This window comes from Gastrolobium bilobum, unplaced genomic scaffold (genome assembly GCF_033153095.1).
Source record: "Gastrolobium bilobum isolate Gb01-03AN ecotype WA unplaced genomic scaffold, APGP_CSIRO_Gbil_v1 utg19757, whole genome shotgun sequence".
In the NCBI taxonomy this organism is placed as follows: Eukaryota; Viridiplantae; Streptophyta; class Magnoliopsida; order Fabales; family Fabaceae; genus Gastrolobium; species Gastrolobium bilobum.
Genome location: NW_026895136.1, coordinates 52,632 through 77,436, shown reverse-complemented (window position 1 = coordinate 77,436; position 24,805 = coordinate 52,632). Strand labels below are relative to the sequence as shown.

Genomic DNA, 24,805 nt, shown 5'->3' with positions numbered 1-24,805 from the left:
ACCAGAATGGTTAGGGCAGGATTTGAAATTGTTAGTGCTGACTGCTGATGGCAAGACGCTGTAATCGAGCGGAATCTTCAACATTGTCTGAAGTAATTTTGATAATTCAAGCCATGCTAGGATTTCTGTTTGTACACTAAAGAAAGCACTAATTCACATATCAAATGACGATATTGCCCTTTCTTTAACGGTCTTTCTGTTTTCAATTTCAAAAACATTGCAAAAGATACAATTGTCCATTGATTTGTACAACTATAAGTAATATAACATTTTCCCACATATAAAAGTGCTAATGCGACCTTCAAAAATGTATCTTACTAAATCTGACCACTTAGCATTAAAATCTCGCAAATAAAAATTAATATTAGTTTGCATAGACTACCGAGAAAATCGGTTAATCAAAGAAAATTCACCATTTGTTTATGAAAGCAACAATCCATGGTAGCATTACTAACGGCAAAAATAAAACAGCATACGATATCAAGAAATCGTTTTGCACATAACATAACACAGACTAAACCAATTATTAAATCCACTATTATCAAACTAAACCAATTATGGATTGGTCTCATTCAATTAGAGAATAAGTTGTGCAATCAACCCGGTATTAAAATGATAAATTAAGCATAACTTGCGGTGTTATTAAATTCGAATTGAAGTGGCTGGTTGACAACTGGATTATGGACAAGTTCAGTTCAGTCATGGATAGATTGTGCAATCAACCCAATATTAAACCTGTAAACCGAGTATAACTCGCTGTCCAAGTGGTATTAAATCGGTACCAGTTTTTCAAATGAACCGATTTTTAAAACTTTTAATAAAATATTTTAAATGGGAAAGGATATTGTAACAACTAAATTGTTACTATCAATGTTACTATTAATCAATTTCACCGTTAGATTGATTATGTTGATCTAACGGTTATATTTATTTCCATCTTTGTATGATTATGATTCTCCATATTTAAAGTGAAAGCATTAAATATGAAAGATCATAACTGTACAAAGGTAAAAATAAATATAAAGTATTAAATTTCAAAAATTATGATTATACATAAAGAAAAATAAATATAATCGTTGGATTAACATAATCGATCTAACGTTAAGATTGATTAACAGTAACATAATTTGTTCGGTACAGTATCTTTCCCCTTTTAAATTTTGCAAACTTAAAACAGCGAAGCGAACCCATGACCTGTTGAAATATCAACTATCCATCATATAATCGATTTCCTGAACTACTAAAGAAAGAAAATCATCCTTGTAGACAAAAAAAAAAAAATTGAATTCTTAGGCATTGAACAATCGAAGTCATTAATTAAAGATTAGGAACCTAGCATGTTCTTAACAAAACAAAACAAAAAAGTATTGACTCCCCAAATTTTGCCCTTCCCGCCGATTGCTTCTCCGGCGGTGGTTATTCGCCGGTTTTCTCTGTAGCTTGTAATTCACAAGTTTTGGCTCCCAGTAAGCGCTTTCTCATTCTGATTTTTATTTTCATCTTTGCTTTAATACAACTATGAACCTATTTTCAGTGTTTGTTTGATTGTATTAATTTGTGGGAATATATGAGAGGGTATCTGGAACCATGCATGTAGGCTTTTATAAACCACGTTTCGCTTGAATAATCTCGGTGTATTAATTGCTGGGTTTTTATATTTCGTTTTGTGGGTTATATCTATTTTACTTTAGTCTGTGGATTATATAGGGGGACCTAATAAAGAAGAATGAGATTCTGAAATGGATACTTTAGAGAGAATGAGAATTTAGAACAAAGCACGGTAGAGACTAGAGAATTGCTGAAGTATTTGAGAAAATGATAAAGAGAGGGATTTAGTGGTTGGTGAGAGTACATTTCAAGAGATGATAGTGGCGCTTTAAAAGGGTGTTGAGTGTTGTTGTGACTTGAGAATGGAAAGCCTTATTTTTAAATTGATGAGAAAAAAAAAATTGCAAAATAATTGGATTACTGGTTACCTCTAAAGCAAATACTAGGTAGGTGTACCAAGTAAGAGTAGAAAATAGGAATAAATTCTTATTTTGGGAAAATAATTGAGTGTGGCTATATTTTTTGGTGTATATATATTATTGTTTGTCTTTTCTCAGAGCTTGCATGCATGTACTTCCAACTGTAATAGGAAGATGAATTTCGTTTTTGGGTTTCTTGGAGTTTGAACTTTTGGTGCTTTACTTGTTTACACAATTCAGAATGGCAAAATCAACTTCTTGTTCCATTTCATAGGTTTTACTCCCCCTTTTGCATGTCAAGTTCCATATACATGACCCAAACGCTTTTTTATTTATTATTATTATTTTCTTTCACTTTATAACTTTGCATGCTCATTTGATTACTCAATTAGCTGAACTATATGGACTGTTTACTTTGCTTGTAAAGTTTGTTCAAAGACTAAATTTCTCTTCTCTTTTTGCCTCAAATCCCTATTATAGGGCAGATGGGGTTGGAACGATGATATACAGATTATTTACTCTGCTTGTGCATTTGTTTCCATGTTGCTCTAATGATTCTGTTTGAAATGCAGAATATGTGGGATTTGACGCTAGAGAGCTTCCTGAAGAATGCACTTTTGAAACAGCTTTTGCAGACTTGGTTGTGAGCTCATTAACAAAAACACCGTACAATCTCAATCTTGCCAAGTATTTTGTACATCTAGGCGCTAACACTACTAATCATTTATCAGGACAATTCCTTGCAATAAGCTGTGTGGTCTAATGAGGAAAATAATAGGAAGCTAACTAGGTATGACATCAATGTGATAATATAGTGTCCTTTTAGTCCTTTACATGGAAACAAAAAAAGAATGCAATGTGCTTACATTAATTTACACTTATTCTGTAGAATGATTAGGAAGTTCAGGGACCATGAAGCAAATTTTCTTTGCTAGAATGCAACTGATTGATTTTAGTGTAATTTTTAAGCCCGAGTACATTCTGTTGCCAGGATTGATTTCTCATTCGGTAAGTGAGAATTCTTGAGGTAGTAATACATGTGACATATAGTAAGGTTGGTATGGATATTAATCAAAATATTGGAAACTTTGAAGGTAAGTTGCATCCATTAACTTTTTCGAAGCTTTATGATCTAATTGTGAAATAAATGTACTAATTAAGATTAAAAAAATATTTGCATCTTTAGTTTGCAATAACCCGATTCTTCTTCACATTGTAGTTGGATTCATGCACAGATTGTCCTGGAACTTGTCAATTAGGTTCAAATATTGAAAAAGAAAGGTTCCACATTTGCCACACTGCACGACATAGGTATGTGTTACGAGTTTGCTATTATTATTTTTTATTAATTTGTTATTTTTGAATTGTTGCTTTGTTTAGGTTAGTGGATAAGTTCTAGTACTAGGTAGTTAGTGGATAAGTGCTAGTAGTGAGTAGTATATTAGAGATAAGTTTGCTGCAGTAGTTATCTAGTTTTCAAATATTGTAACTTCTATTTAAAATTTCCATCGAGTGAATAAAGAAATCATCATAACAAGTATTTGGAAAAGCACTGTGTGCTAGACATCAAGCTTCCTCAATAAAGATACCCTTCTATTTGTTATTTTCCTCGTGCTATTTTATGCCAAAATACGTATAAAAAAAAAAGGTTAGAATAAGCCCACATATGTACCGGTTTGGTATTAGAGCACAAGCATGGACGAATACTGCTTTCACAATGCATCAGATTCGCACACAACATAGGCTCCCATTATTGGTGAAGTTGGATTTTCTGCAATTCGATGATAATGAAGAGCCAACGAGTTGGCTATGATGGGCTAAGCAATTTTTCCAGTATAATTGCACCTCGAAAGAAGCAAGAGTTTCATCGGCGTCTTTCCATCTCACCGGTGTTGCTCAATTGTGATACCAATTACTCATCCAAGACCATTCAAATATCACGTGGTTATTTTTCTCAGTGTTGTTCCCTTTTTGTTATGGCTCTTGCTTCTTATTCTTGGCAGCTTTTCTTATTACGTTCCTTGATCCTTTCTGGTCTATATCTGGGCTTTGTGGTTTTGATGGAATGAATGTGAAGGTCTTGATGGAGGTGTTTAGGCTGAGCTGTGGTGGGGTGACTGTTTGATTGATGGCCCTTATCCTTTTGGAGTGTCACAAGTATCTCTGCAGTACTAACATTATCAAGGTAAGTTCAGAAGTTTCGATGTGGTTGCACCTTGAGAATGTTCTCATGAAAGTGTGTTTGGCTTTTTCGTTCCTCACCTGCGGGTTCACACAGATCAACATCCTTCACAAATCTAAGGGTCAAATTCAATTTCCTCTTTATCTATTTTTAGAATTCTATTCAAGAGAAAAAAAATGTTAACTCATTAGCATTCTACCTCATGCTTTTACTTTTCATTATCATGCAACAGAATTACTACAACTAAGTTATTTTATCAAAACAGTTGATTTTGAACTCTCAAAGAGATTTTACTAATACAAAAAAGATTTTACACTACGGAAGGAAAAACTAAAAGCTTTTACTTTTCAGCCCTATGGTCCTCACTAAGTGTGAGGCAGTGTGACCCATGATGTACAGGGTTATGCATGAAAGGGGAGTGTGAGGAAACACGTGTGCAAGGGAGCCACGCGCTGAATGATGGTGGAACCACCTAGTAGTTGAGGAGCTGGTCAGATAGGTCCATCCAGCCAGACCAGAACACTAACATTAAATGCCTTAAAAGTTTCCTAAAACCAAGTTAATGCATTTATCCTTTCTCTTAGATAGGTTTTTTTGTTCAAATATAATTTGCAAATGAACAAGGTTCTGATGAGATTCTCACTAATAAAATAAAACCCCATCAAGGTGTCTTTATTAGAATTTTAAGGCGGCCGGTTCCTCAATCCTTACACCCTCGTATTAAACTCTCATAAATAAGATCATTAATCTGAAGTGGCCTTCATAGTTTAATGTATAAGGATTGGTCTGCAAAGACCAATTAAGGGGTTACACCCCTGCCTCTTCATAATAAGCTCGAAGATCTCACCATAGAAGACCTTGTTCCGGATGGCCCAACCATTGGCGGCCCAATGGTTCAGGCCCAGCTTCAGCCTCCTGCTCACGTCAGCCCTAGGAGCTACCAAGGATCCCTCCCCAACCCCCAACGCAACGACTATCCCTAGGAGAAGCACCAAAACGTCCTCTCTTGGGACCCCAACCCCCAAGGGAGACCGCCACAGTCACCTCAAAGGGAAACTGCCCCTTTGTCCCACGCTGACACCGCCAGACGCAGAGGGCGCAGCGCTGCTATCATAGCAGCGCCTGCCACGCCCAACACTGCCACCCGTAGTGAATCCCAAGGAGGGTTGACCCCCTCCTCACCAACTCACACCAGGTGCGCACCACCTTCCCCTATAAAGAGCCCCTTGGGCGCACCATGAAAGGATCTTATCTTATGTATCGTTATTATGCCCATTTATATTAAGTCACGTATACTCATACTGAATCATCCATTGTTATCTTCTTGCCATCATACTTGGTACAGTGTTCTCTAGCTTGGTCTTTACCTCTGCTAGTGGCACCATCCATACAGTGATATCATCCCCAAAAGGAACATAGTGGGCTTATAGATTCTAACGGTACAGGCCTCTCACTACTTAATACGTAGTGATGCGCGTCCTATCTAAAAACGGTGAGCTATTAGGAAAACAATTATAACTCTTTTCTCTTATCATTAGAAATATTTTTCATTTATATATATTTGTCTTCTCCACCTGAAGAGTCATCTTGCATCCATCAATTTTATGAGTTATTACTGTGCTAATATATAGAGTAGTCCTGCCCTTAGACCCTCCCTCTCTCAGCCATATCTGAGAGGGTGACTCTCATTGCCTTTGGTCTATATAACTACTTTGAACACCTATACAACTAGATAGTACCCCCCTCAAGGAACACAAACTTAGCTATAACTCCACACCAGCTCAATCAACAAGAAAACACTTTAAATGATGCAAAATTAAGATAAATAAGGGTCGTAAACGATAGAGAATATTCCTCTTTTATATCCTTAATATTAGTTTAACAGAGAACATTCTTAGAACAAAATTCCCTTCATGTCAAAATAACTATATAGACTTTCTGATCTATGAGATAAGAATTCTTGACACGTAACTTAAATTTGTGCCATAGTACAGAAGAAAAATCAACTTTTATTAAACCTTCCCTTGTTATTAAGAGAGAGAGAGTGTGTGTGTGTGGGTAATGATTTAGAGCCAGAGTGAGTTGTGAGCAACCAATATCTCAATTCACTGGACATCTCAACCTTCCAGCATCTTTTCATTTGCGTGGCTCGGCCTTCTTCTGTTCTTTGGCTGCAATAAATCAACAGTGAATATGTTATATTGACTTTTTGTTTTTGGGAATAAATTGTATGTTGTTAAGTAGTAGTGACCACTCACTTTTAGCCCGTACTAAAATTAAAGATATATGACTCACTAAACTGTCTTTACTGTACTCACTTTTTATTTTTAGTGTTATGATTTTAGTGATATGATATTATGTCTATATTTTTTCATAGCTACTCTACCTATTCTTTTTTAATACCGTTAGATCAAAATTTTAAGACTAGACAAAAAGAATGAAGGTCAATTGAGATTCTGATCTAACGAGATTGGAAACGGATACATAAAATAGGCATGAAAAAAATATAGAAATAATTTCATATTCCATGAATTTATAAATTTCTAATTTTTATTAATAAGTATGTACTACAATAGTATTGAGAACTTACTCCAAGAGAGGTAAGAGGAAAATTATTGGTAAGTGTTGCAGGTTGAACCTATGACACTATTATTCCTAAATTTAAAACAACTGAAACACACATTCTCTCTATTTCTTCTTCTTCCAAAAAGGTGTATATAAATTGTGTGCAAAAAGCATTTCTCTAAATTTGCAGCTCTTATTTAATGAAATCAGTACAATGAAACTTCTCAACATCTGAACTTCCTAGAGTGCAGCTAAAGTCTCAAACAGATGGATGGGAAATTTTTCTTACCAGCCTTCTCTTGTTCTCGCTTTTTAGCAGCCTCTGCTCTTTGTTGTCGTATCATTGCTAAGCGTTCTACAATTATCATAAAGCAATATTAATTCAAGGGGAAAAAAAACTTATAATATTGAAACAAATCTTATCTTGGCCAAAAAGAAGTTGAACCAATGGAACACTCGATATTTTTAGGTTTTACAAAGGTGAGACAGTGATTTCACTGGAAATGTTAAACTGAATAATGTAGAGCAGAAAGTGAGAAGAGCAAAAAAAAATCATGAATAGATAATTTGACAAGAGAGAGAGAATAATAACAACACTGAACAATACATATCTGTATATGGAGTTACTAATACTAAGCATATATAGCTGTTATCCACTATTTTTTTATTTTTTTGGGATAAATCATATGTATCTTCGACAGAAAGCAATCCTCTTCGGGGCGGATTCAGGATTAAGACTTTAAATTCCTCCCAAAGATGGTACTGGGATGGATCAAACACATATTCTTACTTCTACTTGTTCAGATCTCATGCGCTAACTGATCTATTTATTTTTACTATTGTAAAGAATCAATTTAACCCCAAAGCTTAAGCTGTTAGGTGAGGCTACATTAATGGTTTTATATATCTCAACATGCCCCCTCACACGAGAGTTGGTTTTATATATCTCAACACGCCCCCTCACACGAGAGTCCACTGGGCTTGAATGGTGGACAATGCACAGGTCCACCTACCTGTGCGAATAAAGAAATTCCACTTGAAAGAAAGTGGGGGCGGTGAGGATCGAACCCGGTACACCGAAGCTCTGATACCATGTAAAGAACCAATTCAACCCAAAAGCTTACGCTGTTAGGTGAGATTACATTAATGGTTTTATATATCTCAACAACTACATACACACATTCGGATACAATGCCACCAGATGCTTCTACCCTTGGACAAAAAAGTGAAGGTCATGAATCAAATTGTAATTATATAATGGGAAATACTAGTCTCGTATTGTAAAAGACTGGTATCTCATGTCATAAACACAAAGTATATGAAATTCACTCATTTATTTATTTATTTTAAAAGAGTAGACTCCACATGTTTTATGTCTATGATATGATATATTAGTCTCCTACAACATGAGACTAGTATTTTCCTTATATAATTCAAAATAATTGAACAAGATACTTAAAAGCAAACTTCATAGATGGTAATCACAAATCAACTATAACATACGAGGATTATTACCCTTCTTTTTAACAATAATTCTTTTTTTTTTTTGTATAAGTATGGAAATTAAAACAAACAAACTACTCACAGACTGGGTTCACAACACCCAAACAGTCATCTAACAGCAATTTACTACACCCAACAGGGGGGAAACTATGCCAAACAGTATTCCAGTCCAAAGTAGAAACATGTGCAGCCATCCAATCTGCAACTTTATTCCCTTCTCTAAGAGTATGGGATAACTCCACCCTCCAAATTCTCCCAATAGCTTCTTTCAATCTGCCTAGCAACGTGTGACAAGGATGAGACGTAGGACACCCATCCTGGACAATCCTCAAAGCTTCCATGGAATCTGTCTCTAGATTTACCTGTTGATATCCCAAATTTCCAGCCCATTCCAATCCAATAACCATGCCCCAAAGCTCAGCCAGAAGCACATTCCCATACCCAATCTTTTTTGAGAAACCAGCAATCCATTGACCAACATAGTCTCTAACCACACCCCCACAACTAGATGAACCTCCTTTAAAACAACAAGCTCCATCTGAGTTGATTTTGATCCAGTTAGGAGAGGGAGGCTTCCAGGAACTTACCTCTTTTCTCCTTTCAGGAAGGAGACCAGCCTTCGAAAGCAACTCATCAACCACCAACATATCCAGAATAAATTTCGAAGATTGATACACCATATCAATGGGTTGTCTTCTCGAATTATTGAAAATAAAATTGTTCCTTTCCTGCCAAATTAACCAGCACATGACCCCAAAGAATTTCCTCCATTCCAAGTTAGCTTTCCTCCTGCTCAGGCTCTCTTCTAACCATTCTTTAAATCCACCAGCATTAGAGAATCTAGCATTCATCCCTTTACAGACCATCCTCCAAATTTGTTGGGCCCACTCACAGTCTCTGAATATATGATTACAATCCTCCAAAGGATCATTGCATCTACTGCATCTGGCATCATCACAAAGATTCATTCTATTCCTTCTGTCATTAGTGAGTAGTTTCCCACCAATCAGTAGCCAGAGAAAGGCTTTGATTCTTTGGGGTCCCTCCCAATCCCAAGCTAAATGCCACTTAATACAATCATTCCTAATCAGAGGAGGGGATAGGAAATCATAGGCTGATTTAACTGTAAACATACCAGATGATGACTGGCTCCACATAACCCGGTCAGGACCATTACCAACAGAAGGAGGGTGAACTTCTTTAATAATATTGATAATCTCATCATCAAGAAATTTGTCAAATTTAGAGCATTGCCAAATTCCCTCTTGATTTATACAGTCAACCACCAGCCACTCTTTATCCCCTTCTGGAATTGGGCTTGCCACTCTATCAATTAGCCTTCCCACACCTGGAACCCAACTATCCCACCAAAATCTTGCACTGCACCCATTGCCAATACAAACTCTAGACCCATTCTGAACACAGCATCAGTTTTATAAATTCCTTTCCAGATGTTGGACCCATTCCTGTTTTCCTTCATAACAGGAACCAGATCACTGCTCACCAAATATTTGCTTCGCAGGATTTTAGCCCATAAAGCATCCTTGTTGGTCATCATTCCAAAGCCAATCTTCATGGAGAAAGCTTTATTAACAGTTCTCTGATCTCTTAATCCTAGCCCTCTTTCCTCCTTGGATCTACATACACTGCTCCACTTAACCAAGTGCATCTTCTTTTTCTCAGAACTTGATCCCCAAATAAACTTTCTAGTCACCTTTTCCACCTCATTACACACATTCGCAGGGATGATGGTGGACTGCATTGTATAAGCAGGGAGTGCCTCCAAGACAGATTTTGCCAATGTAATTCTACCAGCCAAAGAGAGAGAAGACTGGTTCCAAGATGAAAGCCTACTATACACCCTGTCCATTACACTGATGAGAGAGTTTCTAGAGGCCCTTTTATGACTCAGATTGACCCCCAGATACTTTCCCAGATCATTAGTAATCCCTACTCCAAGCTTATCACCAATCTCCTTAGCTCTAGTCACACCCACATTACTTGAAAACATGACTCTTGATTTGTTTTCACTGATTTTCTGCCCTGATGCAGCAGAGAACACCTTCAGCACTTGGTTGATTATAAAAGCCTGATCCACAGAAGCTTCTGCACATAAAATAATGTCATCTGCAAAAAACAGATGGGACAAAGGAGGAGCCCTCCTATTCAGAAAAACAGGCTTCCAAGCCTTAGAGTCCACAGCTAGCTGAATTAAATGAGCTGGTCTCTCAATACATAATACAAACAGGTAAGGAGATATTGGATCTCCCTGCCTAATACCCCTTTTCGATTCAAATTCCCTGGTCAAGCTACCATTCCACAACAGATTCAACTTGCTAGTAGACACACAGTTGCAAATAAGATCAATAAGGCTATTATTAAATCCTATATCAACTAAGGTCTCCTTGATAAAAGTCCAACTAAGCCTATCATAGGCCTTCTCCAAGTCCACTTTCAACATCATCCACCCCTTACTCCCTTTCTTCTTTCTCATAGAATGGACCACTTCTTGAGCTATGATGATATTATCCACACTTTGCCTCCCTTTTATAAAGCTGCATTGAGTAGGAGTCACCAGCCGAGTCATAAATCCCTTAAGCCTATCAGTTATAATCTTTGTCACAGCTTTGTAAACTACATTGCAAAGACTTATAGGTCTAAAGTCCTTCATAGTCTCTGGACTCTCTTTCTTAGGGATAAGGCACACTAGAGTCTTGTTAACCTCCTCCACTTTCTTCGGATCCAGGAAAATCTTAGAGATCATGCTACAAACCGAGTTTCCAACTATACTCCAGTTGGAATGGAAAAATACTGCTTGTAGGCCATCAGGCCCTGGAGCTTTAAACATCCCCATTTTGAAAATAGACTTCCGGATCTCTTCATCAGTAGGAATTCTGGACATCTCATCTTTCTCTTTAATGCTAAGATCAGGAAAGAAGCCTTTCACAGGGTAAGTATCTAATTCCTCCTCATCAGCAGAAAACAGGTTCTCAAAATACTTAACTGCCATATTGACTAGATCCTCTTTCTCAGCAACCCAGGCTCCCTCATCATTCCTAAGAGCAACAATTCTGTTGTGTCTCCTCCTAGCCCCTGTGGATGAATGAAAGTACCTAGTATTCTTATCTCTATACTTTAGCCAATTACACCTGGATCTTTGAAACCAGGCTAGCTCTTCCCTAACCAGAATCTCTTGAAGTTCTGTCCATAACCTTTTTTGGAGAATCTCCATACTGTGGTCATACCATCCAGACTGATAACTATCAATGCCACTAAGTCTGGCATAAATATTATTCTTCCTTTTGATATTCTTCCTATAGACATTAAGATGCCACTCCCTGGCCTTTCTTTCAAACTTACTCCTAGCAAAATTCTAATCAGGCTGATTGCTCCAACTATCCTTCACCACATCCTCAAATCCTTCCACTGTCATCCAGGAAGCCAAAAATCTGAATGGTTTATCCTTCTCCTCCAACCTGTTGACCTGCTCCTGAATTAATAGGATAGGCCTATGGTCCGAGTTAAAGTAGGGCAGATGAGATAGGATGCTATTAGGCCAGCTTAGATTCCAAGCTTCATTCGAACAAGCCCTATCAAGTCTTTCCTGGATTTTACCCCTCTTCCAAGTAAAATTTGGTCCTTTAAACCCAATGTCACCAATATCACAGCTAGTTAAGCAACTCTGCATACCAATGAGGTTACTGCCACTGACCTCTCTGCCCCCAATCTTTTCAGAAGCATTCAAAACTGAGTTGAAGTCTCCTAAAACCCAAGGGCCAGCTATCTCCTGAGCAATATTTTCCAGGCTCAACCACAAGGATTGTCTCTCCAATCTTCTTGGACTGCCATACACAAATGTGATATACTCGAATTTCATCTTATCCAAATAAAGCACCTTAGTGTGAATAAATTGATGATGAGCATCAATAATTTCCACCTTCACCTTCTTCTCATCCCAGAGTAACCAGATACCCCCTGAGAACCCAACAGCATCTTTCTTGAAGTTACTAGCAAAGCCAAGCTTCTTTATTAACTTGTCCCCTCTACTACCACTAATTTTAGTCTCTAACAGTGCCAGAATACTAAAATTAAACCTATATCGCATGTCTCTAATTAAGGCATGGAATTCCTTTTTCCCCACCCCTCTACAATTCCAAGAGCAAATAAACATAACTTTATTTACAGAGGGGACCCACAACAACCAATTAATGGAAATTCAGAGATCTAGCACCCCTAAGGGTGTTAGAATAAAGCTCACGCACCTGATCCACCTGAACTATAGGGATCTCACTTGGCACAGCAGATAGCACCACTCATTTCCCTTTGACCTTGGTTTGATGAGATTCATCCATTGGACTACCACAACCCATTGGCAGGTCTTTACTTCTGCTTCTCTGTTTGCTCCCAGAGTCAGGACCAACCACCAAGGCATTAGGCGGCAGATTCTCCATCTCACCCTTTTTCTGAAGCACACCTTTACTATTTTTCACTCCACTAGCTCCATTTTTGCTCCTGCTCTCCTTAAGGACACATTTCTTTTGTCTACCAGCATCCAACTTATTGACCTTTAGAGAAGGGCAAGGACTGGAGATTTCAGGAATGGCTCCCTTAACAGCTAAACCTCCCTCTATAATCTCAGAACTCCTACTAGGTTCACCAATGGGATTCTTAGCCATGCTAGCCACTTCCTTGATACCTGCCATATTAACATTCGGGATATCAATCCTAGCCTCTCCCTTAGGGGCCTCTACTTTCTCAGCACCTTGCTTCACCTTGACAACCCCAGGATCCTCAATCACACCAACCACTTTTTTCATTGGCACAGCTTTGGCTTTTCCCCCTCTTTTTATTCTCTGAATAATCATCCAGATGTCGAACGCTTCCTCCTCCTTTCCTTTCTCCCTAGCACAATCAGCTGCTTTACCCTCCATAGGCTTCTGGCTCCCTAACTCAGCCCCCACCTGCTTAACCTGATCCCTAAGCTGGTTGTCCACACACTGGTCTTTCCTATGGCCATACATACCACATCTAAAGCAAACTAAATGCAAGCCTTCGTAACCAATTTATATACTTTCTCCCCAATCTTGAACTTCGACAAGAAACTTCTTCGTAGGTCCACCTCCACACAGATATGAGCAAACTTTGCTCTCTCTGTAATGACATCATCACCAAGCTCACTTCTGCGAAGGGAGTTCCTATCCACTTTCAGCGTCCTTCCAAACAGGTTCCCAATCTTCCATAGGTAGTGCGCAGTATAGAACTCAATAGGGAGTCCAGGAACCCTAATCCATACTGCCAGCTTCTTAAACCCCTCATCATAAGGGTCAAAAAATGGACGCCATCTCTGGACCACAACATAGTGATCCGCCACGATCCAAGGACCTTCCTCCAGCACATGCCGATAATCCCCCTCATCCTGGAATCTCAAAAGAAGATGGCCATTATCTAGGTCAATCAACTCATACGTTGATACCAGATTCCATAACCTTTGTAGCCTAGCCATTAGGAACCGCGCCCCAATCCTTTTCCCCAATAGCTTGATAATTAGGGCTTTCCTCCATTGACGGCAGTCTTCCTTATGCTGACTCTTGGAAAATTGAAGTGATGGACAAAGAGGATCATCCTCTGCACCTTGGATCGGAACCTCCTCACCACCATCTTCCTCTTCCTCCCTACGTTGGATCTCTCTCCAATCATCTTCGTCAAACTCTGATATATTATCACCACCGTTTAACCTGATTAGCTTGTCTCTGTAAGAGACAAACTTCTTCCCAGGCACCTCATGCATGAGCACCACCTTCTCCGGGATGGAAGATTTGGAGCCCTCACTTTCACCAGTCTCCTGCTTATCTAACATTTCATCATCCATGTTCACATCAGCCATAGCCTCACCTTTAGGCTTCTTCATACCTCTCAGGATCGAGTCTTCCTCCTCCGCCGTTCTCTCACGCGCTCCACGCGCGCCATTTTCCTCTGTTTCCATCTCAAATCTCCTTTCTCTCTCTATCTCTTCAGTTGCACTTTTCCACAATCACTTTTAACAATAATTCTTAAAACATCAGAGGAAGCAATAGAATTCTAAACCATCTAATCTTTAAAAAATTAACTTTTATTTGGAATACTCACTATTATCCAATATTACAAAATGGAATAGGATAATTTCAGTGAACAATCAATAGATATGCAACGTGTCAGTACAATAAAGATATTTTGTTAAACAGTCACCTAAATCTTTTCTTGCTTGTTCTGTTTTCCCTTGCTCCTGTAGCCTCATATATCGCTCATGAGCCTTTTGTTTCTCTATCTCCTCCCTGCAGACAACTAAGTGAGAACTAAGACAAAAAGTAAACGGGGGAATGTCACAAAAAGAAAGGATCACAATTTTCATATATATATAGAGTAGAGTTATATTGACAATTTTTATTTTTTTTACAAACTATACTATGTCTGATCGGTAATACTCTACTCAAGAGTGTATTACCAGTCAGACATAATGTAGTTTGTATGAATTTGTAAACAAAATTTTTGTAAATATAACTTTTTTCATATATATATATATATATATATATATATACTATTTGATTTATTAATTTTGTATATGAGTCAGTTCTTACAATCTAATCTTTCAATTAATTTAAATAATAGAAAAACTTATAAGTTTTTAGCATCTTATGAAAAGAGTCTAATGTACAGATCGAACAAAGTTAAGAGGAAAAAAAAATCACTTCTCGTTAAACTCGACTAGCGAGTGTGGGGTGAAGGAAATATTTGTATGCAGCCTTACCTTTGCATAATATTTGTTACCCCAAAAAAATGTAACAATTAATAAATAAATACTTACATTTTCTAATAAATCCGTAGATTCAGATGACAAACTTAGCAAAAGTACATCTTATGCAGAAAAATCTCTAGGGTAATTCTGGAAAGCTACGGCTAAAAAACCTTCATTAAAGTACTGCAGAGTCTTTACAACATGAGAATTTTTCCAAACATATTAGAATTTTAACCAATAGCCATATAGAAGCACGGTCACCACAAACAAACATTACAAACCAGTTACACTATTACAGAAAAATGTTAAAATTTTATAATCGCCACCGGTTGGCGGTCACATACCAAATGGTTTATACCAAATAAAAAATCAATTAAGCACACAGTCAAGTGTGTAATATACCTTTCACGCCTTGAGAGTTCTGTTTTCCTCTCCATCTGCATCAAATATATTTAACTCAAACATGGTAGATAACCAAATGAAACAGTCAAGTAAAAGCCATTATTTCAGCTTACATCAACATCTTTGGCCTTCACATTCTTTGCTTTCTCGAAATTAGGATTTTTTATCTCAATTATTCCCTCAGTGCCTTTGCGCTTCTGCTTAAGACCCCAAAAAACCATGTGGATGTTATAAAAAATCACCAGAACCAGAAGCAAGAATATAAAGCAGCAGTGAACGCTAACCTCAGGTTCTTCTTCCACTTCCTCCTCTTCAGACACTTCTTCTATCTCTTCTTCTGCCTCTACCTAACAGACACAAGAATACCAGAAATTTCATAACACGTAAAAACGATACATTATCAAACACACTAAACAAATCCTAAAGTGTTAATTCAACCTGTTCCGGATGGCCCAACAATACAACGGCCCAAAGATCCAAGCCCAATCTCAACCTCCTATCCACGTCAGCCCTACTAGCTGTCAGCCCCCCAACCCCCAACACAACGACACTCCCTAGGGGAAACACCAAAATGTCCCGTCCTGGGACCCCAACTCCCAAAGGTGACCGCCCCAGATACCGTAAGAGGAAACTGCCCTTTATCGCACGCTGACATCGCCAGGCTAGGGGGCGCATCGCTGCTATCATAGCAGCGCCTGCCACGCCCAGTAGCGTCTGCCACCCTAGCAGATCCCAAGGAGGGTTGACCCCCTCCTCACCAACCCACACAAGGTTCACATCACCTTCCCCTATAAATAAGCCCCTTGGGCACACCAAGAAGGTATCTTATGTATCGTTATTCTGCCCATTTACATTGAGTCACACATACACACACCTAACCCCATTGTTGATTGCTTGATTCATACTTGGAACAGTGCCTCTTAGCTTGGTCTCTACTTGTGCTAAGGGTATCATCCATACAGTGACTCCATCTTCAAAGGGAACATAGTGGGTTTATAGATCCCAACGGTACACAACCCAAGATCTTAACTTTTGAATTGAATGGATTCTTTATATGATATCAGAGTTTTCATAGTATCATAATATCATTGACTCATTCTATTGACAAGTAATTAGCTCCGGTGAATTGGGTTAAATATTGTGTAGTTTTTTAGAGAGATAGGTTGATCCATGTATTGTCTCCCTTTCAAACCTAAGGAACTCTTGTGCGATAGGTTAAGATAGAGAAATAAAATATAAAATCATTAATATGAACGACCTTGTTGAATTAATTTTTTACACAAGCCAAATAAGATAATGCGAAATAAGATAATGTCAACGAACAGCCAGGAATGGAAAGAAATAAAGAAAGGAAGGTACATCAACAAGGGAAAAAGGAATGTTTCTTATGGCATATAATTACAAACTATATCACTTCACAAATACATGATATATATTCAACATACACATAGCCATAAAAACAGAAGAAAAATACTAGTGGGTTCAATTTAACATCATCCATAATCTGCTTCGTTACATATTAGTAAGAGTAATTTGATGAAGTTACTAAGAACTAGCTATATATGAAGGTATCAGCAATTTACGGCTAACAGTTGTTCAGAACACTTGAAAAAGGGTATTCTGATATATTTTAGAATTGCAAATAATCTGTACAAAGGGTTCTCTATTTATAGAGAATATTTGACCTACTTTTAACCTAATGGGCTTGGCCCAATACAACAATAAATGACTAAATAAAAACTAAATAATAACTAAATCATTATTATTTACAACACTCCCCCTCAAGCTGGGGAATAGATATTTATCATTCCCAGCTTGCTAGTAAGTTCTTGAAATCTGTCTGAAGGAAGCCCCTTTGTTAATAGATCAGCTAATTGACGGCCAGTGGGAATGTATGGAGTGGTAATCAACCCGCTATCAAGTTTCTCTTTCATGAAATGGCGGTCGACCTCAATATGTTTAGTTCGATCATGTTGAACTGGATTATGAGATATACAAATAGCGGACTTATTATCACATAGCAGCTTCATAGGTCCCTCACATTTTATTTTGAGATCATCAAGTACAATTTTCAGCCACAGTAACTCACAAATGCCTTGAGTCATAGCTCGAAATTCAGCTTCTGCACTTGATCTGGCAACCACATCTTGTTTCTTACTTCTCCATGTCACCAAGTTACCGCAAAGAAACATGCAATAACCAGTGGTAGAACGACGTTCAGTCACGGATCCAGCATAATCAGCATTTCTGTAGACTTCTAAAGATAGATTGTCATCACGTCGGAATAACAATCCTTTACCAGGAGTACCTTTAAGATACTGAAGAATTCTCTCTACTGCCTGCATGTGTTTTTCCTTTGGATCGTGCATAAACTGACTGACAACACTAACAACATAAGCTAGGTCTGGTCTAGTATGGGCCAGATATATCAATTTCCCAACTAGCCGTTGATATTGTCCTTTATCAACTGGAGGACTCTCTTCTTCATAGCCCATCTTGTGATTCTGCTCAATAGGAGTATTAGAGGGTTTACACCCGAGCTTTCCTGCTTCTTTGAGAAGATCAAGAACATATTTTCTCTGGCTGATAAAAATTCCTTTGCTTGAATTAGCTACTTCTATCCCTAGAAAATATCTCAGTTTCCCAAGGTCTTTGACTTCGAACTCAGACGCAAGCCGTGTCTGCAGAATCTGTCTCTCCACAAAATCATCACCTGTGATAATAATATCATCAACATATACAAGGAGCACAGTAAGCTTCCCGTTTTGGGAGTGCTTGAAGAAAAGAGTGTGATCTCCTTGACTCTGTCTATATCCTAAGGTCATCATAACCTTAGTAAACCTTCCAAACCAAGCACGAGGTGACTGCTTCAATCCATACAAGGCCTTTTTTAATCGACAAACTTTATTTTCCCCCCTCACAGAATCAAAACCCCCTTCACAGAATCAAAACTAGGCGAGATTTCCATGTAGACTTCTTCTTCTAACTCACCATTGAGGAAAGCATTTTTCACTTCAAATTGATTTATATCCCAATTGTAATGGGCAGCAAGGGACAACAAGATTCTCACTGTATTCATCTTTGCAACTGGAGCAAAGGTTTCTTCATAATCAATGCCATAGGTTTGAGTGTAACCTTTGGCGACTAATCGAGCCTTGTATCTCTCAAGAGTGCCATCAGAATTATATTTTAGGGCATAAACTCATCTGCACCCTACTGCTTTCTTTCCGTTGGGTCTATCAATAACCTCCCATGTTTTATTTTTCTCCAACGCATTCATCTCCTCTTGCATGGCTTGAGCCCAATTCCCATCTTTCAAAGCTTCATGTACTGATTTTGGGATTGAAGTAGAATCTAGTGCTGAAACAAAGCTTTTGTGCTGCACAGAAAGATTAGCAGAGGAAACAAAATGGGAGATAGGGTATTGAGTACAAGAAGGACAGGAAGAACAAGATTTCTTGGAACAAGATCTTTTTCCTTTCCTTAAAGCAATGGGTAAATCATCAGAAGCAGTAGTAATGGGTAAGTCATCAGAAATATGAGATTCAGGACTTACCAGTGGTTCAGACGATTGAGGTTGCTGTTGAGGCAATGTGGGCTGTTTCCTTCTTTGATATACCAATTCAGGTGTTACAATCTTCCGTATCTCTTGTGTACTTGATGTATCAGTCATAGGAGGATCAGTCACTGGAGGATCAGACATAGACACATTAGGAACAGGAACAAGAGGAAGAGACACTGACACAGGTGAAGGAGTAGACACTGAAGTTTCAAAGAAGCAAGGTGATGAGTCTTCTGGTGAATTATTCTCCCCCTGAAGATGAGGACCTTGGAAAAAGGACTCAGATTCCTGAAATGTAACATCCATAGAAACAAAAAATTTCTGACTTCCAGGGTGATAGCACTTGTAGCCCTTCTTATCAGGAGCATATCCAAGGAAGACACATTTAAGAGCCCTAGGATCTAACTTACTGCGATGCTGTTTATGAATATGAACAAAGACAACACACCCAAACACTCAAGGAGGAAGACTTTGCAAAGTTGGAACAGAAGGAAAAAAAGAAGTCATGGAGTGAATAGGACTTACATGATCGAAAACCCGAGTGGGTAGACGATTGATCAAGAACGCTGCAGTGAGAATGGCATCTCCCTAATAGCATTTGGGTACATGTGTTTGAAACAATAAGGCACGAGCAACTTCAAGAAGGTGACGATTTTTCCTTTCAGCAACCCCATTTTGTTGAGGGGTGTCTACACAAGTAAGTTCATGAATCATACCTTGATTTTGTATAAATTGGAAAAAAGAGTGATTGACATATTCAGTACCATTATCTGTCCTTAGTCTTTTGATTTTTTTACAAAATTGAGTCTCAATCATTTTATAAAATTGAAAGAACAGTTGTGGTACCTCAGACTTTTCATGCATTAAGTAAACCCAAGTTACACGAGTGCAATCATCAATAAAAGAAACAAACCATTTATTTCCAGAAGAATGAGGGACCTTAGAAGGACCCCAAACATCAGAATGAATAAGATCAAAAGGTTCAACACTTTTAGTAATACTAGAAGGGAAAGACACACGATGATGCTTAGCAAACTCACAAACATCACAATGAAAAGACTCAACAGACTTAGACAAAAACAAAGACGGAAATAAAGACTTGAGTAAACTAAATGGAGGATGTCCCAAGCGCTTATGATGAAGCCAAATCAGAGAATCAGCAGTTGACTGGCCATGTGACAGTAAGATGTGATCCTTAACATGAGTTGCAGGAGATTTTGACACCAGATAATACAGCCCACCTTGCTCTTTAGCACCCCCAATCGTCTTCCCTGTGGCGAGATCCTGAAAAACACAGTGAGTAGGAAAGAAGGTTACGGTGCAATTTAAATCTTTTGTGATTTTTATGAATAGAAAGAAGATTAGTAGAAAGTTTAGGGAGATGAAGAACATCTTTGAGATGTAAGGAAGGCTGTAATTTTATGTTACTAGAACCCGCAACTGATGTATGGGAGCCATCAGCTACGACTATCGTATGAGTGCCAATGGTAGGGTTATAAGAAACAAAGGGGTCAGCACAACAAGCCATATGATTAGTAGCACCAGAATCAACAACCCAAGAATGTTTAAGATCAATACATGAAGTAAGAAAAGAAGAAATTTTGGAGCTCATACCAGTCATAGCCAAATCACTAGTACCAGATGGCTTACTCAGAGAATCAAGTATGGTCCGAAGTCATTCCAACTCATCTGGACGAAATGCAGGTTGGGTCTCATTAGGTGTAGGAGCTATATCAGAAGAAGTAAAATGCGCTTGACCACGCATCCTTGCCATCTTTTCTAAGACAGTTTGTTTTCCATGGAGGCGATAGCATAGATCCTTGATATGACCTGTTCTTTTACAATAAGAACACCAGCGATCATCTTTCTTAGGTCTAGAAGATGCTCCATCAGAATATTTTGGAAAGGAACTCCTGTAAGTAGAACCATCCTTTTTTGTTGAAATCATAGCAGACCCATCAGTGGGTTTAGAAGCAGCACCATCTTTTGATGATAACATGACAGATTTATCAGGGTTCATCATAACACCCCGACGATTCTCCTCTCCCCGAACAGTATTGAAAACAGCAGAAAGGGATGGAAAAGTTTCTTTGCCAAGTATCTGAACCCAAATAGGATCATACTCGGAATTCAAACCAGCAAGAAAATCAAAAATACGCTCATTTTCCACCTTCTTGGCTAAAGCAGTAGCATCTGCAGTACATTTCATCTTCAAACTCTGAAATTGATCAAGTTCAGTCCATAACTCCTTCAAGGTGCCATAGTACTCAGTCACGGATAAAGAATCTTGTTTTGTAGTGAATATTTTATTGCACAATTCATAGCGCGCAGCCATATCCTGTTTCAAGGAATAAGTGGAGCGGACAGTTTCCCAAATCTCCATAGCAGAAGACAGGAACATACAATGACGACCCACTTCAAGAGTCATCGAATTCCATAACCAAGTCATGATAAGAGAATCCTCATTATCCCAAACAGCAAAATCGGGATCCGTGGCAGCAGGAGTAGGGCCATCAAGATGAGCAATCTTATTGCGACTCTTGATGGTAGTACGAATGAACTGAGACCACGACAAATAATTTGATCCGTTAAATTGATAACTCTGATGTAGACTTGGAAGATCATTGTGACCAAGAGGGGTCACCACAGATGGGGTAGAATTTTTTTCAGATAAGTTTAGAGTTGAATCACCGTCGGAAGCGGCCATACTGCAAAACAACTCAAGGAATAGTACCAAGAAGCCAAAAAATCACGAAAAATTACCAAACGACGTCCGATCAAAGAGGTGAGCACAGATCCAGAACGAGCTTGGAGAGTCGATCAAGACTGCACCGGTCCACAGCCAATAGCAACCGTCACGCGCCGGTGAAGCTGGCGGCGCGTGGGATTCACGCGCAGGGAAAGGAGCGGCGCGTGGAGGCGCGTCTGACGTCCGATCGGGCTGGGCTTTTCAGGCGAAGGTCGTCCAAGGGTTGCGAACCTATCTGGGGCTGATCGAAGTTGAATGGCCGCCAGAAAGAAGGTCAATCGCGATGAACAGTGTTCTTCGTTAGTGAAAAACGCTTTCTGTTTGGAGGTGACGTTGAACGGTTCAGTTTGGGGTCTTGTTATTGAGGAAGATGAGAGAAAAACAAAGAGAAGCAGTGATCTCTCGGTCCAAGAGGTCCCCGGAAAATTTTTCCGGTGGCGGCTGATGGCAACGAGAGATGGAAAACAAAAAAAAAAAGGTTTTGTAGGCGCGGAAGCAGAGCCCTCAAGATCGAGAGCTCTGATACCAACTTGAAAAAGGGTATTCTGATATATTTTAGAATTGCAAATAATATGTACAAAGGGTTCTCTATTTATAGAGAATATTTAACCTACTTTTAACCTAATGGGCTTGGCCCAATACAACAATAAATGATTAAATAAAAATTAAATAATAACTAAATCATTATTATTTACAAGAACTAAGAGTAAGACAAGAAGGAATACCCGTTTAAAAGTACGTGGCCTTGTAAAGTTACCAGCAGCTGCATCCATTTAACATAAAACACAAAAAAAAAAGAAGCAAAATTAATCAATAAACTGTTATTCAACTAGATCAGAGTAGATGAGTTATAACAACAGAATACAACTTTTTCAGATATACATATAGAGAGACTCAGCAACTTCTGAAGCAGAAGTAGAGTAAATCTCCTCGGATATGCATAGAGAAATTGCTGTCGTGTGTAAGAAGATCAATTAATGTATATATATAGAACTATTTCAACTGCTTGAATTTGTAAGTGAAGGTCCAATGGTTTTTATATTATATCCCTCTAACACAGTTGTTTTTGTGCAAGAGCCATTTGGACTTAGCGTAAATATTGCATAGGCTCATTTTTTTTATTCTATAAATAAGTGGCGGAGATGATCAAATTCGTGACCCCATGATCACAATAGCTATGACCTCACCTAATTGTTTAACCTTGTAAGTGAGACTCAATCAATGATTTTTATAATATATCTCTCTAACAGTCTAAATAAAAAAAATATATATATATATATTGTAAAGAGCACATCCCTAAACACATAAAGCACACAACGATAGCTCATCATCCCTTCCTACCCAGCAAAATAAATAGGTTCCAAAATAATCAAACCTTAGCCTATTACATATTTGACAATTACCTACCCTGAAGTTGGAAACTTGGATTTATTACCTTGAGACAGCTGGTAAATTTTTTTGTTCAAGAATATCCCAAAGATATCAGTTCAACATATTAAATTTTAAATTCAATTTATTTATAAACTCTTGTGTACTCTGACGACAGTCACAGAGGAGGCCACTGTAATTATCTCGGTAGAATAAACAATAATATTTTTCACCAACTATTATGAAACTAGATGGCCACTCTACTCTTAATTCACAACCAAAACTTATTTAACTTTAGTCATGTCACCCTGAAATTTAATGAGAAAAACCCTCTCAAGTAGCATGAATGGAATTTTCAACACAGTAAAACCTATGAAAAACATGTTACATATTATATCAAGCATCTATGTGAGTTTTTATGTGCTAGGGAGGAAGATAGAGAGAGGGCAGATAGATTACAACCTATATCATCTGGGTGAGAGAAGTTGCGGCGACCAGTAGGCTTGCCCTTGAACTTTCCTCTTCCCATGTTTTGGATGCAGAGAATTGCAAAGTTTGGTGCTGTTGCTAATTGTTGCACAGAATAGTTGGAAACCTTGTTGAATGCTAAGTTATCATTTCATCTAGGTGTTATGCTTTGAGCACTAGTCCCCCACAACTGAGTATCAGGTTCTGCTAAAAAAGCATAACTCCTTTTAATTTGATTTAACGTTTCAACTTTGAATCACTTTTGTTAGTTAGGACAAAAGGAATATATACGCGTTGTTGATTATTGATTAGTTGGATTATTTAATTTTGTTGTATTTTCAATATAAGTAGATTTATACTATATAGTATTATAGGAATGATAAAAAAAAATTATTATAGTAATAATTTGATGAATGGTCTCGAACATTTTTTAGTGGGACGATAATAAGGATTACTTAAAAAATTTCTGAAATCAGACATTTTTAATAATATAAAAATATGTGAAATTTCTTGGTTTATAACGAAACTAGCTCTTGATAATTAAGGAAGAGGAGATTTTGAACCGGATTTCCTTCAATAACAACTAGCAAGTCACGAGTTTGTTTAAGCGGCCTAAGAAATATGTGATTAGATTATATAATTTTATAACAGTAAATCAAAATTAATTAGTATTAGAATGTAAATAAAATTATAGGTAAAAAAATGAAATTTCAAAAGTAAAATCATCACACTTAACTTATGCATTAAATGATCTGATAAAAAATAATGCATTACCTGATAATGTCTGATTTTTTACTATAAAAGTCGCGGATGTTCCGAAACTTATTATTTAGTTTTATTAATTTATATTTTTTTGTATAAAAAAAATAGAAGAATATATTCTAGCTCAAAGAAGGAGAAATTCTAGGTAAGGTATATTTATTTAAGTCCTTTTTGTATAAATATATATTTTATTACGCTGACGCAGACCCAAGATAACGGAAGTGGATTCTTTTAAGATATTTTGGAGATTGATGTTGAAACGATAAAAATTGTTTTAGCCATATCACATGAAAGAAAAAGCTATTCTGATACAGGGGAGTAAATTTTCCGTAAAATTTAAATGAAATTAACTTATATGACATTAAAAATAAAGAATTGAGTGAAGTAAACGCAAATAGGAGTATCATGTTTATTTTAATCGGTGTAGCATGAATTCATAGTGTTACAAGAGTACGAAATATAAGCTATATGGATGTAGTACTCAGATGTAGCATATCATCGGGTT

General features: G+C 37.7%; 1 protein-coding gene and 1 long non-coding RNA gene across 3 annotated transcripts; one reads left to right on the top strand and one right to left on the bottom strand.

Annotated features, from left to right (window-relative positions):
- Window positions 1-1,360: 1,360 nt before the first annotated feature.
- LOC133290897 (uncharacterized) lies at window positions 1,361-23,601 on the top strand. The gene is made up of 5 exons (XR_009748750.1): window positions 1,361-1,466; window positions 2,540-2,607; window positions 2,699-2,757; window positions 3,187-3,278; window positions 23,498-23,601. It is a non-coding gene; the product is annotated as an uncharacterized LOC133290897 (long non-coding RNA).
- On the bottom strand, window positions 5,986-23,686 carry LOC133290757 (uncharacterized). 2 transcript variants are annotated; one of them, XM_061488964.1, is made up of 8 exons: window positions 23,533-23,686; window positions 22,428-22,465; window positions 15,670-15,738; window positions 15,505-15,591; window positions 15,392-15,426; window positions 14,443-14,528; window positions 7,004-7,069; window positions 5,986-6,320 (listed from the first exon to the last, which is right to left on the bottom strand). In XM_061488964.1, the coding sequence occupies exons 1-8, from the start codon at window positions 23,597-23,599 to the stop codon at window positions 6,286-6,288; spliced, it is 483 nt and encodes a 160-aa protein (XP_061344948.1). In that variant the 5' UTR covers window positions 23,600-23,686; the 3' UTR covers window positions 5,986-6,285. The 2 variants fall into 2 exon arrangements, with proteins under 2 accessions (XP_061344948.1, XP_061344886.1); XM_061488902.1 differs by having other exon boundaries at window positions 5,988-6,320; window positions 15,505-15,588; window positions 15,676-15,738; window positions 23,533-23,685.
- Window positions 23,687-24,805: the final 1,119 nt, after the last annotated feature.